This window comes from Musca vetustissima, unplaced genomic scaffold (genome assembly GCF_032173495.1).
Source record: "Musca vetustissima isolate MV318-11 ecotype Yass unplaced genomic scaffold, APGP_CSIRO_Mvet_v1 utg72429, whole genome shotgun sequence".
Taxonomy (NCBI): domain Eukaryota; kingdom Metazoa; phylum Arthropoda; class Insecta; order Diptera; family Muscidae; genus Musca; species Musca vetustissima.
In genome coordinates, this window is record NW_026881003.1 from 1 (window position 1) to 15542 (window position 15542).

The following is a 15542-nucleotide window of genomic DNA, read 5'->3' on the forward strand; positions in this document are numbered from 1 at the left end:
ATGGGGAATATCGCTCCACTCCTTCTAGTACCTCCCACAAAGGGGCTAGGGCTAGGCTCGATCTCGATATCCTCCGCAAGTGCAATGATTGCAATAGAGACTTAGAACTATTTATTATAAAACAAGCGAAAAAGCGGTATGTTTGGATACCCTCCACCATAGGTATACTGATACTGACAGATACTTGAAATGAAAGGTATAACTCTACAAACCGTTTTATGTAAACCATTATGTACACCAAATAAAAATTTCATCAATTTTTAATGAAACCCCCAAAGCGTGGACTGATACTTATAACGCATGGTAGAATATACAATCCGCAAACTAGTGCAATTTAGATTACCAAGTTAGATAACATAGTTTAGGAATTGGCTAGTATTTGGGGTTATAATTATGCGAGGGCTATGCACAATTAATGACCGACATATGTCAATTTCGAACCCAACATTTTAGTTTTGTATCTCAATTCTTTCCTTCAGGAGGTATAATTATATGGGGGAGATGCCTAAATGCTGGTCGATGTATTTCATAATCGTTAGGTTCGAGTTTTTTTATCACGATTTCCTTATTATATATAGTTATATGGGAACTACCCCTAAAATGGGGCGAATATGAATAATTTTTGGTAGGGAGATTTGTTACCATATGCGACTACAAAATACCAAATTACAGCAAATTCGGTTGAAAACGCACTCAAGAACCCCAGATTATCGAAAATTTGGTGTACCTTATATGGGGCCATCTGAAAAAATGGACACATATTTATAACATTTAGTGTGGAAATTTGGTACCCAATAAGGACCCAATGTACCAAATTTCAGGGAATTCGCCTGAAAAACGCGCTCAAGAACCCCAAAATACCGATAATTGGCAGATACCCTTATATGGGAGATATGCCTAAACTTGGACCGATATAGCCGCTCTTCGAACTTGAAACTTTTTGATTATGTAGATTTTTTATGAACTTTGTGACATTATGAGCTCGTCTATAACAAAATTTCGTGCATTAGCTTTGATATAACGATTCCTGCGAAAGATGGTTTTTAGGGACTCTCGTATGACCAAATTTTGTAATATCTTTTTATACCCTTCACCACACTGTGGTACAGGGTATTATGTTACAAACATATGCACATGTTTGTAACAGGCAAAAGAAAACGAGATAGACACATGGTTCCTTTTGAGAATATGCATAGAATCACTTTCTAAGTCGATTTATGCATGTCCGTCCGTATATCTGTCTGTCTGTCCATGTTAAATTGTAAACAAAGTACAGGTCGCATTTATGATCCGAATTGGATGAAATTTGGCATAGGTCACTTATTCGGCCCAAGGACGAACCCTATTGAAATTGGGAAAAATCGGTTCAGATTTAGATATAGCTCACATATATATATTTAACCGATTTAATGTAAAGGGTCCCTATATATCTTTTGATTTGCACAAAATTTGGTATAGCCTAATCATTTAGGTCTAGAATGATGTCTGCCAAGTTACGTGAAAATCGGTCCAGATTTAGATATAGCTCCCATATATAGTTTCGTCCGATTTCATGTAAATGGTGCACCAAAGTTCCTATATATCCTTCCATTTGCACGAAATTTGTCATAACGTGCTGAATTGAGCCTAGAGTGATGTCTGCCAAGTTTCGAGAAAATCGGTCCAGATTTAGATATAGCTCCCATATAAAGTTTCGTCCGATTTCATGTAAATGGTGCCCCAAAGTCCCTACATATGTCTGCTAAGTTTCGAGAAAATCGGTCCAGATTTAGATATAGCTCCCATATATAGTTCGTCCGATTTCATGTAAATGGTGCACCTAAGTCGCTATATAACATTCGATTTACACGAAATTTGGCATAACGTACAGAATTGAGCCTAGAGTGATGTCTGCCTTGTTTCGTGAAAATCGGTCCAGATTTAGATATAGCTCCCATATATAGTTTCGTTCGATTTCATGTAAATGGTGCACCAAAGGCACATGTATCTTGCGATTTGCACGAAATTTGGCATAACGTACTGAATTGAGTCTAGAATGACGACTGCCTTATTTAGTGAAAATGGGCCCAGATTTAGATATAGCATTCTTTTATTATAGATTGATTTTAGGTAATTGACGCACCAAGGAACCAATAGGCTGATAGGAACAAAACGTTCTGAAATTATTATAACCTAACCTGTGACAAGTTTGTTTGAAATCGCTTAATATGTGGATAGAGCATCCATATATATTTTCGCCCGATTTCAAGTAAATTGGGCATCAAACTCCTCATGTTAGTCAGATTGACATCAAATTTTGCACAACGTACAAAATTGAGCAAAAAATTACGTAATTACGTAGTTGGATGACCTATTTATATTTGTTTGAAGTCGATTTACATACTTTATGGATAGATCTAGGTAGGTTCACATTTAGATAAGTATCACATATTTTATTTCATCCAATTTCATGTTAATAGTCCTGTTTAATATACCCATAGTGGTGAAGGGTATCATATAGTCGGCCCGTCCGACTTTACTACTTTCCTTACTGGTTTATAAACCTTTCCATACGATTACAAAAATCGGTTCCTACGTTTGCCTTGATTGAAAGCGGTTATGTCAGAATTGCAAACGAGAAGCTAAAAATTGAGACATTTCTCACCAATTTCTCGTCCAATGGAAATGGTAACTGTTTCAATATCGGTAAATTATATCAATTTTTTCTTCTTCTTTCACCATGATACAATTTTTATCAGTACAAGAATCAGTGCCCTTTATTTAATTGTCGTTGTTTTTAGTTTTTATTCCCATGGAACGAAAGACCTCCCAGATCGCCATAATTAGATAAACAATAGAATAAAAAAAAATATTATTAAAAATGTTGTCATAAAAGCCACAATAACATTTAACTAAAATGACTACGTAAACCTCCAGGAACTCCCAAAATTTGTGAAACACAAAATGACAAACGTAATAACCGCAACAACAAAATTATTCCTACAATGAAATTGATATGCAAATTAAATGAAAACAATATTTGGATGTACAACATAATACAACTACAACAAAATAATAAATAAATGAAAGGCTTATGGGTGGGTGGATTCATGCAAATCTTTTTTATTACAAATTATAATTCATAACTGCAATACTACACTGCAAGAAAATCAAATAGGAACACTATTTTAATTTCAAATTAATTGGTAAACAAGAGTTTGACGAGTCTCCCTCCAATACTTGTATATAATATATATATATATATACTGGGGACTAAGTACACCCATATTTACATACTTTCGAATTAGTTGTAGAATGGGGTGTATCAAGTCTTATTTAATATATTGTGCTACTTATACTACGAAATATGTCGTATAGTCTGACCCTTCCGGCTTTAGGACGAAATTTAATCCAATAGCCCTTATTTGAATTTATTGAAGTTTCTTATTTTATTCATAATTGTCAAAAGTTAGTCGAATCATCTGCAGAGGCCTTTTAATATAATACACTTATTCTGCTCCTTAACACATGATCTCCAGTGTTCGTTTAACTAACGGATGGATGCAATAAATTTCGTCATAGGTACAAAACACAAAACCTGGAACAACAACTTCTACCACAGCGTCAATAATGTTGACAAAAATCCAAAACGCAAACTTTGACAGACAACTGGCAAAACCAAAAAAAAAAAAAAAAAAAAAAACAGGGCGACAAACCTGTCAATCGAAATAGGAATAATAAATAAACTAACAACCCAACACACAACAACAACAACATTTTTGGTGAACTACGAACTTTTTCGGTTTCCTCTTTATCTTTAGGGGATTGATGTATTTTTTTCGTAAATTGCATTTCAAATCTATGATATGGGGACAGTGGGACAGAGATAGAAAAACGATTTTCAACTAATATTTTGCAGAGGAAGACCAGATAATCTTCCATAGAAGAAGGCTAGATAGTCTTTTATAAAATATGATCAGATGATATTCTATATAAGAAGACATCTTGGTGATTTATAGAAGAACACCTCTCTATCTTCTATATAAGAAAACCTCATGGTCATCTATAACAGAAGAAGTATGGTCTTCTATAAAAGAAGACCTCTTGGCATCCTTTAAAAAGACATATCTTCTATAGAATAAAACCTCATGGCCTTCTATATAAGAAGATTTCTTTCATAGAATAGGACCACATGGCTTTCTAGGAGAAGACTCCATGGTTATTTATAAAAGAAGACCTCAACGTTCTTAAGAAAGAGATCTCATAGTCTACTTTAGAAAACCAGTAAGGAAAATAGTAAAGTCGGACTGTACCGACTATATTACCACTTCACCACTTGAGTATATTGTACATATGTATCCTTACAATTGTATGTCAATGTTCCCTTGAAGGAACATATTCATGTCTTTCTGCAACCTATGATAAATTTAATCTAATTCGGGCAGATTTATAGTCGTCTGCGTACCATGGGACAAACTTATGGAAAATGATTTATAGCAAAATTGATACACGCTATTTTTCACAGTACGTTGCACTGTGAAAAATTTAATCTCAATCAGACACCCATTCGAAATACATATGGAAGCTATGCCTGTATCTGCACCAATTTCAACAAAACGTAAATCTCAATTCGATACGTTGCGTAAAATTTCGTGTAAATAGGACAAACATTAAGATTTTGGTGCACCATTTGTGTAAAGTCAGACGAAAATATAAATGGGAGCTATATCTAAATCTGAACGGATCTTCACGAAACTTAGCACACATCATTCTAGACTCAATTCAGTACGCTATGCCAAATTTCGTGCAAATCGAAAGTTTTTGTCTTAAATCGGACGAAACTATATATGGGAGTTATATCTAAATCAAACCCGATTTTCACGAAACTAAACGCACATAATTCTAGTCCTAATTCATTACCCTGTGCCGAATTTCGTGCAAATCGAAAGATTTATAGGGACTTTGGTGCACCATTTATCTTAAATCGGACGAAAATATATATGGGAGCTATATCTAAATCGGAACCGATTTTCATGAAACTTAGCACACATAATTCTAGAGTTAATTCAGTACGCTATGACAAATTTCATGCAAATCGAATGATATATAGGGACTTTGGTGCATCATTTACATAAAATCGGACGAAACTATATATGGGAGCTCTATCTAAATCTGAACCGATTTTCAGGAAACTTAACACACATCATTCTATACATAATTCATTACGCTGTGCCAAATTTCATGCAAATCGAAAGATATAAACGGACTTTGGTGCACCATTTACGATGTGGGAGCTATATCTAAATCTGAACCGATATTTCCCAATTCAAAATCGACTCAGAAAGTGATTCTATGCATATTCTCAAAAGGAACCATGTGTCTATCTCGTTTCCTTTTGCCTGTTACAAACATGTCCACAATGGTGAAGGGTATAAATATCAGGCCCTCATGGTATTCTATAGAACAGGACCTCATGGTCTTCTTCAGAAGAAGATTGATGGCCTTCTTTAGAAGAAGACCTCATGGTATTATATAGAAGAAGGCTTGATGTTGTTGTATAAGAGAATACCTCATAGAAGAGCATCTCTCGGTCTTTTATAGAAGAAAACTACCATCATGTCGTTTATAAAGGAGAATAACTCGTAGAAGAGCATCTCTCGGTCTTTTATAGAAGAAAACTACCATCATGTCGTTTACAAAAATGTCCTAAACGTCAGACAATCGTCTATGGAGACGCCCTTTACCACGTATCCTTGAAAAAATATTCGTTTAAAAAATCCACGCCTTGTGTTAGTCCTTGAAAAAATATTCTTTAAAGAATCCACGCCTTGTTGAAGCCTTGAAAAAATATTCTTTAAAAAATCCACGCCTTGTCGAAGCCTTGAAAAAATATTCTTTAAAAAATCCACGCCTTGTTGAAGCCTTGAAAAAATATTCTTTAAAAAATCCACGCCTTGTTGAAGCCTTGAAAAAATATAGTTTAAAAAATCCACGCCTTGTTGAAGCCTTGAAAAAATATAGTTTAAAAAATCCACGCCTTGTTGAAGCCTTGAAAAAATATTGTTTAAAAAATCCACGCCTTGTTGAAGCCTTGAAAAAATATTGTTTAAAAAATCCACGCCTTGTTGAAGCCTTGAAAAAATATAGTTTAAAAAATCCACGCCTTGTTGAAGCCTTGAAAAAATATAGTTTAAAAAATCCACGCCTTGTTGAAGCCTTGAAAAAATATAGTTTAAAAAATCCACGCCTTGTTGAAGCCTTGAAAAAATATAGTTTAAAAAATCCACGCCTTGTTGAAGCCTTGAAAAAATATTGTTTAAAAAATCCACGCCTTGTTGAGGCCTTGAAAAAATATTGTTTAAAAAATCCACGCCTTAAATAGTCCGTCAAAAATATTGTTTAAAAAATCCAGGCCTAGGTTGGTGATAGTCCCTCAAAAATATAGTTTAAAAAATCCACGCCTTGTTGAAGCCTTGAAAAAATATTGTTTAAAAAATCCACGCCTTGTTATAGCCTTGAAAAATTATTCGCTTAAAAAATCCACGCCATGTTGTAGCCTTGATAAAATATTCGTTTAAAAAATCCACGCCTTGTTGTAGCCTTGATAAAATGACCCTAGAAAAAATATCCTATCCTGTTCCACAGTATTTAACGGTATTGCAGGAAATTAAGTTGCCATACGAATTTAAAATTAACCAAGAAAACCACAACAATTGGGTGGTGACGGCGATGGTGCCATTTGTGTGAACGTTGTTCATTCCTTTTTCGGGTTGCTCTTCGTGTGTTCGGTGCTCTTGGAGAACCGTAACAGCAAACAATCAAAAAGGAGTAGAACACCAAAAAGAAAACATTTTGCCAGCGACATCACCATGACATGTGGGTGGCGCTTTGTTAGGGTCTCTATTTTGTAGCAGCCAGGCAGCTTTGGTTGATGATGGCAACGATATGGATATTGTCTGATGGTGGTGGTGATGGAAATCAAATCAAAAATCTGCAACGGCAACGACAACAGGCGACAAAGCAGGAATAATATCAACTATTTCTGTCTCTATGGATTCGGTCATGCAGTGCTCCCCTTTACCTTGTAATCCCTTACAACTGGAGATATTTACATGGGAATCACCGAGACAGTTTCCAAACGACTTGTAGGTACCTTGGAGGAAATGAAATGCAAACCCAAGTTGCATTAGTTTCAGCCATTGTCGGCCAACATATGCCGCTATTCCCAGGGTACTAATGAAATGTTAAATTTGGCGTAACTGGAACAAGTGAGGAGGACTACCTCCACCATCTCCATAGGCCAGATCCAAATAAAAACCTAAAAGAAGAGAAACCTAAAGCCGAAAACGGAAAATCAAACACCAAACAATGACCATAAACAAATTTAATGCAAATTTGCGAACAATTTTTATTTGGATAGCCGAAAAGAGAGTTGTGTCTGTGTGTGTGTGAGTGTGCGGTACTATGTGCACCTTAATGTAACGGTAACGAATTTTATACACATGATTCCTGGCGGTATGACAAGCGAAAACCACGTCCCACATATTCGTCATTGCTGCGAAAGGGCAAAATAATTGGTCCCGCCGCGACATCGCGAACTGGTGCATTTACGGTGAAATCTTCATTTGTGGAGCCATCGTTGAAACGTTCACCGCACAGGCGCACCTGATTGATGGCCAAAAAATCATCGGGACAATTGAAGATGCCAGCACCGGCCTGGCCATCGGGCACCAAATCATTTTCATCTACAAAGATAACAACAATACAAGCATACCTCCATTATTTCGATTCGTGAGAATTGTTGCTTTGGAATACCTTCATTTTTATTAATTATTTGAAAATCCAATTGTTCCGAACTGCTGCCAATTTGTTCCATAACATATTGCACACTGCAGGTATTTTTGCCACGTTCCAAACAGATGACATAATTTAAGTTGTTCTGCAAAAAGACCGAAATAAAGTCCAGGAAATTACAAATTAAATTAAAAAATATTTTTAATACCAAATAGGTTGCCAATTTATTGTCCACCACAGTTCCTTCGATATCATAGTTGAATGACTTGACAATACCCTCCATATCTGTATAGTACTGCAAGCAACCATCGGGAGCCAAATTATCCTCTAACTGCAAAAACATATTCGGGGAGAAATAATCGCTAACATATATTCCTAAAATATCATACCTGTGTTATTTTAAAATTGAATGACCTCGATCCTGTGGGAACCTTGGCAAATATTGACAAATACACCTTGCGGTCTGGAGAGTGGCCAACATGGATATACACTGCAAAAAAAGTAATATTAGGTTCTATAAAATTATTCTTTAAAAATCCACGTGTATTTGAATACTCGAAAAAATATTCGTTAAAAAATCCACGTGTATTTGAATACTCGGAAAAATATTCGTTAAAAAATCCAAGTGTATTTGAATACTCAAAAAAATATTCGTTAAAAAATCCAAGTGTATTTGAATACTCGAAAAAATATTCTTTAAAAAATCCACGCCTATTTGAATACTCGAAAAAATATTCGTTAAAAAATCCACGTGTATTTGAATACTCGAAAAAATATTCGTTAAAAAATCCTCGCCTATTTGAATACTCGAAAAAATATCCGTAAAACAATCCACGTGTATTTGAATATTCGTTAAAAAATTCACGTGTATTTGAATACTCGAAAAAATATTCGTTAAAAAATCCACGTGTATTTGAATACTCGAAAAAATATTCGTTAAAAAATCCACGTGTATTTGAATACTCAAAAAAATATTCGTTAAAAATCCAGGTGTATTTGAATACTCGGAAAAATATTCGTTAAAAAATCCACGTGTATTTGAATTCTCGAAAAAATATTCATTAAAAAATCCACGTGTATTTGAATACTCTATAAAATATTCGTTAAAAAATCCAAGTGTATTTGAATACTCGAAAAAATATTCGTTAAAAAATCCTCGCCTATTTGAATACTCGAAAAAATATTCTTTAAAAAATCCATGCCTATTTGAATACTCGAAAAAATATTCTTTAAAAAATCCAAGTGTATTAAAATACTCAAAAAAATTATTCGTTAAAAAATCCACGTGTATTTGAATACTCGAAAAAACATTCGTTAAAAAATAAACGCCTATTTGAATACTCGAAAAAATATTCTTTAAAAAATCCACGTGTATTTGAACACTCGAAAAAATATTCGTTAAAAAATCCACGTGTATTTGAATACACGTGGATTTTGTAGTAGTTTCAAGGTCCCTTGTAGGGACCTTGAAACTATTTAGGACTTTGTAGTAATTTTTAATACTTACTGTGATGTCCTGTATTGATGCCACATAGTACCGGCACCTCAAAGTTAATATTTTGCCCCGAAACCACAAATTGATCCTCTTCACAGTCACCATCTATTGGTCGGTTTAGCTGCAATAAAGTTTTGCTTTCTGTAATTCCAATTTTGAAAAAAAAAATCCAATACCCACCTCAAACATCAGAAAATCCAGTCTTAACTGCTGTACATTTTTACGAATATTCACAATGAGCACACAAATCATGCTCTCACGAAATGGTTGAGGATAATCGGGACTTTCGAAGTAAACCACCGATTGATCCGTAGTATCACCACAACCGGTGAGGACTTGAAAGAAAAAATATTTAAATATAATTTTGAGATGTTTGTATGTCCAAATTTTACTTACAAACACAACACACCCCTGCCCCATCGGCACACCTCTCCGTGGGTATGCCACCCAGATTTTTACACTCGAATTCATGATAGCAAATACCCTCCATGGACCGTATATCGCCCATATTTACGGAACATTTGGTATTGGCAAATTTGATAACTTCGAAGAGGCTCAGGAAACCTTTACTCTTCGTTTTCGCCGTTGGAACTAGGCCATGTTTCTGTATGAGATTCACTTTGGATGGCGAACCGAAGACCAGGAGATTTTTCAATTTGTTACCCAGATTGAAGGGGAAATAACCCGGTGGCTTCATAATGGTGGTAAATGTTGTTCCAGGTGGCCTCAAAGGTGTTTCAGGGCTGCTGGTGGGTATAATTGTTACCACTGGCGGTTCCGTTGGCATTTCCGTAGCAGGTTCAGTGGGAGGAGGAGGTGGTGGGGGTGTTGTTGGTGGTGGTGGAGCCTCTGTCTCCGGCATAGCAGGCTCTGTAACTTCAGGCTCCATGGGTTCTTCGGTTGGTTCATCTGGTTCCTCTGGTTCTTCGGGTATTTCAGTAACTTCCGGCTCTTCCGTGGCGGGGGCCATTGTGGTCGTCTGTTCTTGTTGTTTTTGTGGAAATTTATGCCAAAATAAACGTGGCATAGCTTTCACTGGCTGGAATCGTAACTTATATGGATTATCATAGAGCCGATATTTCAATTCCAAAAGACTTCGTTGTCGCGGATCACTGGCCATCGCCTCCTCCAAACACGCCTCAGTTGTACACAATTCCGGTGGAGGTAATCGTTTAATGGTCACAAACCCATTTCCATAAAAAGCCAATCCACTGCTTAATTTAATTACAAATGAAATTATTAGCCACACTTGGAGATGATGTCGCATCATCCACTTTGTCACGAGCGTCATTATTGACGGAAGTATCTGCAGCAACTGTCGTTCGTTTGGCAGATGCTTAACATTTACCTCAGAATTTTCCTTTTTTTTGTTTTGCACACTTCGGCGTCATTTCTTTTTCATTTGTCATAATTGGAGCATTACCAGTCAGAGTCCCCCCTAACAAGCTGCTGCTGCTGATGATGATGAAGAAGAAACTATGTTGCACCACTTGCTGCAACATTTTTTACGATCCAATCTTAGGTGGTAATGTAACCTTCACTTTTTTTGTGGCATCTTCATTACCAACACCACCTCGAAGAACAGCAACTGCAATAATTGTCTATGGCTTGCAGAGTTATTTTCTTGCTACGGGTGCTGATTGCTTGGTTTTTTAGAGTCGCAGACGTTGTTGCATGCAACATGTGACTTGTACTGAGCAGATAGCATTGCAGTGACATTCTTAAAATAACTGCGAAAAAAGCGACCATACATTGTAGGTTGGAATGTGGAAATGTTGGCCACAAGTCTGGGAAATTTTATGGGAAATAATAAACAAAAATTAGACCTGTTTGAGGGAGTATCTATTGATGGACTGGGTGGATGTAGTCTGCAGCTCAGGCAGTCTTTTTAGACGAGCTGACACTTGGAGAGTTGTATAGGCCTCCTGAAGCTCAGGGAGTTATTATAGACGAATTGAATGGAGTCTGAAGCTCAGACAGTCTTTTTAGGCGAGCTGAAATTTGGAGAGTTGTATAGGCCTCCTGAAGCTCAGGGAGCATTTATAGACGATCTGAAGTTTAGGGAGTATTTATATACGACCCTAAGATCAGGTAGTCGACCTGAAGCTCAGGCAGTCTTTATAGGTGATCGGAAGCACAGGGAGCAGGTATATGTAAGATGGAGCCCTGGGAAGCTTTGTAGGTGACCTGTAACTCAGAGCGATGAGCGATCTAACGCTCAGGAATTCTTTATGGCAGGCCTGAAGCTCGAGAAGTCTCTATACAAGTGCTGAAGGCTAAAAAGTGTTTATAGGCGAACTGAATGCCAGGGAGTTTTTATAGGCGAGCTGAAGGTCAGGGAGCCTTTATAGGCTAGGGATCATTTATAGGCTAAGGAGTCTTTAAAGACGACCTGAAGGTCACAAAGTCTTCAGAGATGTGGACTTTATAGACGAGCTGGACAGGCCGAACTGAAATTCAAGGAGGTAAGGTCAGGCGATCTTTATAGGCGAGCTGAAAAGTCTCTATAGACGAGTTGGTCGGAGTCTTTATAAGCCAGCTAGAGAGAGTCTTATGGACAAGCTGGAGAGAATCTTCTATAGACGAGTTGAGGAGATGCTTCTATAGAAGAGCTGAAGGAAGTCTTCTGTAGTTGTGCTGATGTGGGGTTTTCTATAGACGAGCCGGAGCAAATCTCTATAGACTAGCCGGATAGTGTCTCTATACACTAGCCGGAGGCAGTCTGTATAGACGAGTTGATGTGAATCTCGGAAGCCAATTGATGGGAGACAAACTTGTGTCTTTTATAGACGAGCCGCAGGCAGTCTCAATAGACGACCCGGAGGCAGTCTCAATAGACGAGCCGGAAGCAGTCTCAATAGATGAGTCCTATTGAGCTTCTATAGACGAGCTGAAATGTTCTATAGAAGAATTTGAAGGACAGCTGGAGTGTCCGTGGTGCGACCATACATTGTAGGTTGGAATGTGGAAATGTTGGCCACAAGTCTGGGAAATTTTATGGGAAATAATAAACAAAAATTAGACCTACTAGAGGAGTATTTGAGTAGAAGTGGGTGGCTGGAGTCTGAAGCCGTGGCAGGTTTTTAAGGTGAGCTGATACTTATAGTGTTTTATAGGCGACCTGAAGCTAAGGGAGTCTTTATAGGCGAGTCGTTGCAAGCGAACTGAAGCTCAGGGAGCTATTATAGGCGAGCTGAAGCTCATTGAGCCTCTATACACGAGCTGAAGCTTTGGGAATATCTATAATCGAACTGAAGCTCAAGGAATTTTTATAGACCTGTTGAAGTTCAGGGAATATTTATAGGGAAGCTGAAACTCAGGTAGGCTTCTATAGACGAGCTAAAGTTCTAGGAGCCTTATAAAGACGAGCTCTGGAAGTCTTCTACAGACGAGCTAAAACTCTACGAGTTTCTATAGACATGCTGAATGAAGACTTCTATATACGAGCTGAAGGGAGTTCCTATAGACGAGTAGAAGGGGTCTACAGACGAGCTGAAGGGAGTCTTCAAAATCATTTTTTTTATTACACTTCGAATAACATCACAATTTTAAATAAATCTTAGAGGACACATGAACAAGTTTCTTACAGTTACCTTACAACTGCAACAACCTCAAATCATAGCGAATTGATTAAATTTATGCAAATATCCCATTCATAGAGTTCAGTGGGAGAGAGCACATTGGATTTTATTTGAAGATAACAAACATTAGATTACAATTTTCTAAGCGTTTTGTTAGCCGACATTTGCAACAAATGCATATTACCTTTAATCTTCCCCCACCAGATTTTGTTGTCGTTGTTGCTGTTCATACATACAAATATAAATGGGCTGGCTCATAAATGTTTGTAACTAAGCGAACTGTCACAAAGGGCGTCGCCAAGCACGGTTTCATCTTTCTCTCAGCGGTTTCGGCTGTGAATCCATTTATTTATGGGAGTTCTTTTTTCGTTGTTGTATTTTTTTAATTAATTCATTTCAACATCAAATTGTACATCCTGAGGAGATGCAATTTGATATGTAATCGAAAGGTATACACCATTTTGTTTAGCATGTTATGTTTTGTTGGTAAAAGGTAGGGATGTTGGGATGTTGGTGCTATGGAATTTGATGAACATGTTCATTTAGGTTGAAGTTCAATATTGAAATGAAATTTAGATGAATGGAGCACAGAAATTTTCAAAGATTTGAAAAGAGTCACAAATAGAAGTTAGCGTGTATACGTGATCGACAATTATATATCTACATATTTTTGTTTTCCAATTTAAAGACTCCCTGAATAAATTGTTCCAGAACACTACAATTGTTCATTTGACTCGAAAATTGGCAATATTTCAGATAGATCTTTGAAATTTTGCACATACATTGTGCATGAATATATCGGTCTTGGTATATCCCCCATAAGATGGTACCTTCCAAAATTCCAAATTTAGCTTAATTTTTAACAGAAGTTTCTGATTTTTTGCATTCTAGGTTATTGTTCATTTTTTACAGATCCCCTAATTTCAGATGCCGCAATTTTTATACCCTTCACCATGCTGCATTACAATGTATTATGTCATTGTGCATATGTTTGTATCAGGCAAAAGGAAACGAGATAGACACATGGTTCCTTTTGAGAATATGCATAGAATCACTTTCTAAGTCGATTTATGCATGTCCGTCTGTCTGTCCATGTATTTTTGTGAACAAAGTACAGGTCGCATTTTTGATTCGAATTGGCTGAAATTTGGCATATGTCACTTATTTGGCCCAAGGACGAACCCTATTGAAATTGGGAAAAATCGGTCCAGATTTAGATATAGCTCCCATATATATATTCGTCCGATTTAATGTAAATGCTGTACCAATGTCCCTATATATCGTTGGATTAGCACGAAATTTGGCATAGCGTAATGAATTATGTTTAGAATGATGTGTGTTAAGTTTCTTGGAAATCGGTCCAGATTTAGATGTAGCTCCCATATATATTTTCGTCCGATTTAAGGTAAATGGTGTACCAATGTCACTACATAAAATAAAATATTTAACAGTGCTGCATACCAAATAGCGTGTATCAATTTTGTTTGCTATAAATTATTTTCCATAAATTTGTCCCACAATTTGGCATGCAATTGTAAGGATCATATGTACAAAATACCCAAAGTGGTGAAGGGTATCATATAGTCGGCCCAGTGCGACTTTACTAGTTTCCTTACTGGTTTTTTTATTTTGACGGTCATAAGCAAACGGAAGCACTGTGGCATCTTTATAGACAATGTGAAGCGGCAGTAAGTCTTCATAGATGAGCCGAAGGGCCTGGTAAATTTCACAAAGGAGATAAGATCCGAGGAGCCTTCGTAGAGGAACTGAAGTGCCACAAATTCGTTGCAAATGTACTAAAGGATTAGGGAGCCTTTAAGATCTGAAGTGTGTTTTTAGAGACGTCCGAAAGTATCACATAATCTTTAGAATGAGACAATAATGATTATTCAAACCAAGGCTATGAAGTCGGAAATCGTACACCGGAGGAAACATATATGAAAAGCTTTCATCATGTAATTTGAGTCCGATCGGCGTTTGTAGTCGGAATTCGAAACATATAACACTATACAATTAAATCGAGTGGAAAATTTTCTTATGTGAATGAAAACGAGAATATCAAGAACATAGAAAGACAGGTCGTGAAGATTTTTGGTTATTAATTTGATTTCGATATAGCTCCAACATATACATATGGGCAATATTGCCAATTTTTTAACATAGCTGAAGCGGAGGTTCACCCCTTTATAACTCGGGAATTACTTAAGTATATGAAAAAAGTGAATAGTTTTGGGTTAATTGATCTGTCGTTGCAAACTGTTCATGATATTGACCTCCAAACTTTATTTTGGTGGAAGCTGTGTCGACTTTAATGTAAATAAATGTGTAAAAACACGTTGAGGCGAACCAGTTTTTTTATGTTCTCTATCGATTTGTGACTAAACCACTCATTGCACGGTCTTCGTGTCAAAATAATACTAGAAGCCAACAAAATGGGGACTACGCCCCTTATGTACCATTTTTCAAAATTTTCACTACATCTACCTTTAAATGATGCTGACATTTTTTTGGCTCGATTTTGAGTGTTTTTTTAATTTTACTTCTAGTTTTAATACGCAAACAGGAATTTATAAAAATCGATTATAAGATTATTGTAGTCGCGAATCTGCGTCATTTGATATGTATTTTGTGTATGTAGTATGCACAGCTTCAGAGTAATACTCATCCGAAGGTGCGAATTTTGTGCGATCAAA

The 15542-nt window shown here is 36.6% G+C and overlaps 1 protein-coding gene across 1 annotated transcript; it reads right to left on the reverse strand.

Moving 5' to 3' along the window:
* Positions 1-7467: 7467 nt before the first annotated feature.
* Positions 7468-10559, reverse strand: LOC133327050 (uncharacterized). Its single transcript, XM_061535630.1, has 7 exons — positions 9665-10559; positions 9449-9603; positions 9281-9389; positions 8163-8263; positions 7982-8104; positions 7795-7918; positions 7468-7724 (listed from the first exon to the last, which is right to left on the reverse strand). Exons 1-7 carry the CDS (start codon positions 10557-10559, stop codon positions 7474-7476), a joined length of 1758 nt encoding a protein of 585 aa, XP_061391614.1. The 3' UTR covers positions 7468-7473.
* Positions 10560-15542: the final 4983 nt, after the last annotated feature.

What these genes read in the sequence shown, in the direction of transcription:
- LOC133327050 (XM_061535630.1), bottom strand. Translation starts at nt 10,559, where the DNA reads ATGACGCTCGTGACAAAGTGGATGATGCGACATCATCTCCAAGTGTGG. An exon ending in CATCAATACAGGACATCACA is followed by an intron (nt 8,264 to 9,280) that starts GTAAGTATTAAA and finishes CTTTTTTTGCAG; the next exon opens with TGTATATCCATGTTGGCCAC. An exon ending in TCAATTTTAAAATAACACAG is followed by an intron (nt 8,105 to 8,162) that starts GTATGATATTTT and finishes ATGTTTTTGCAG; the next exon opens with TTAGAGGATAATTTGGCTCC.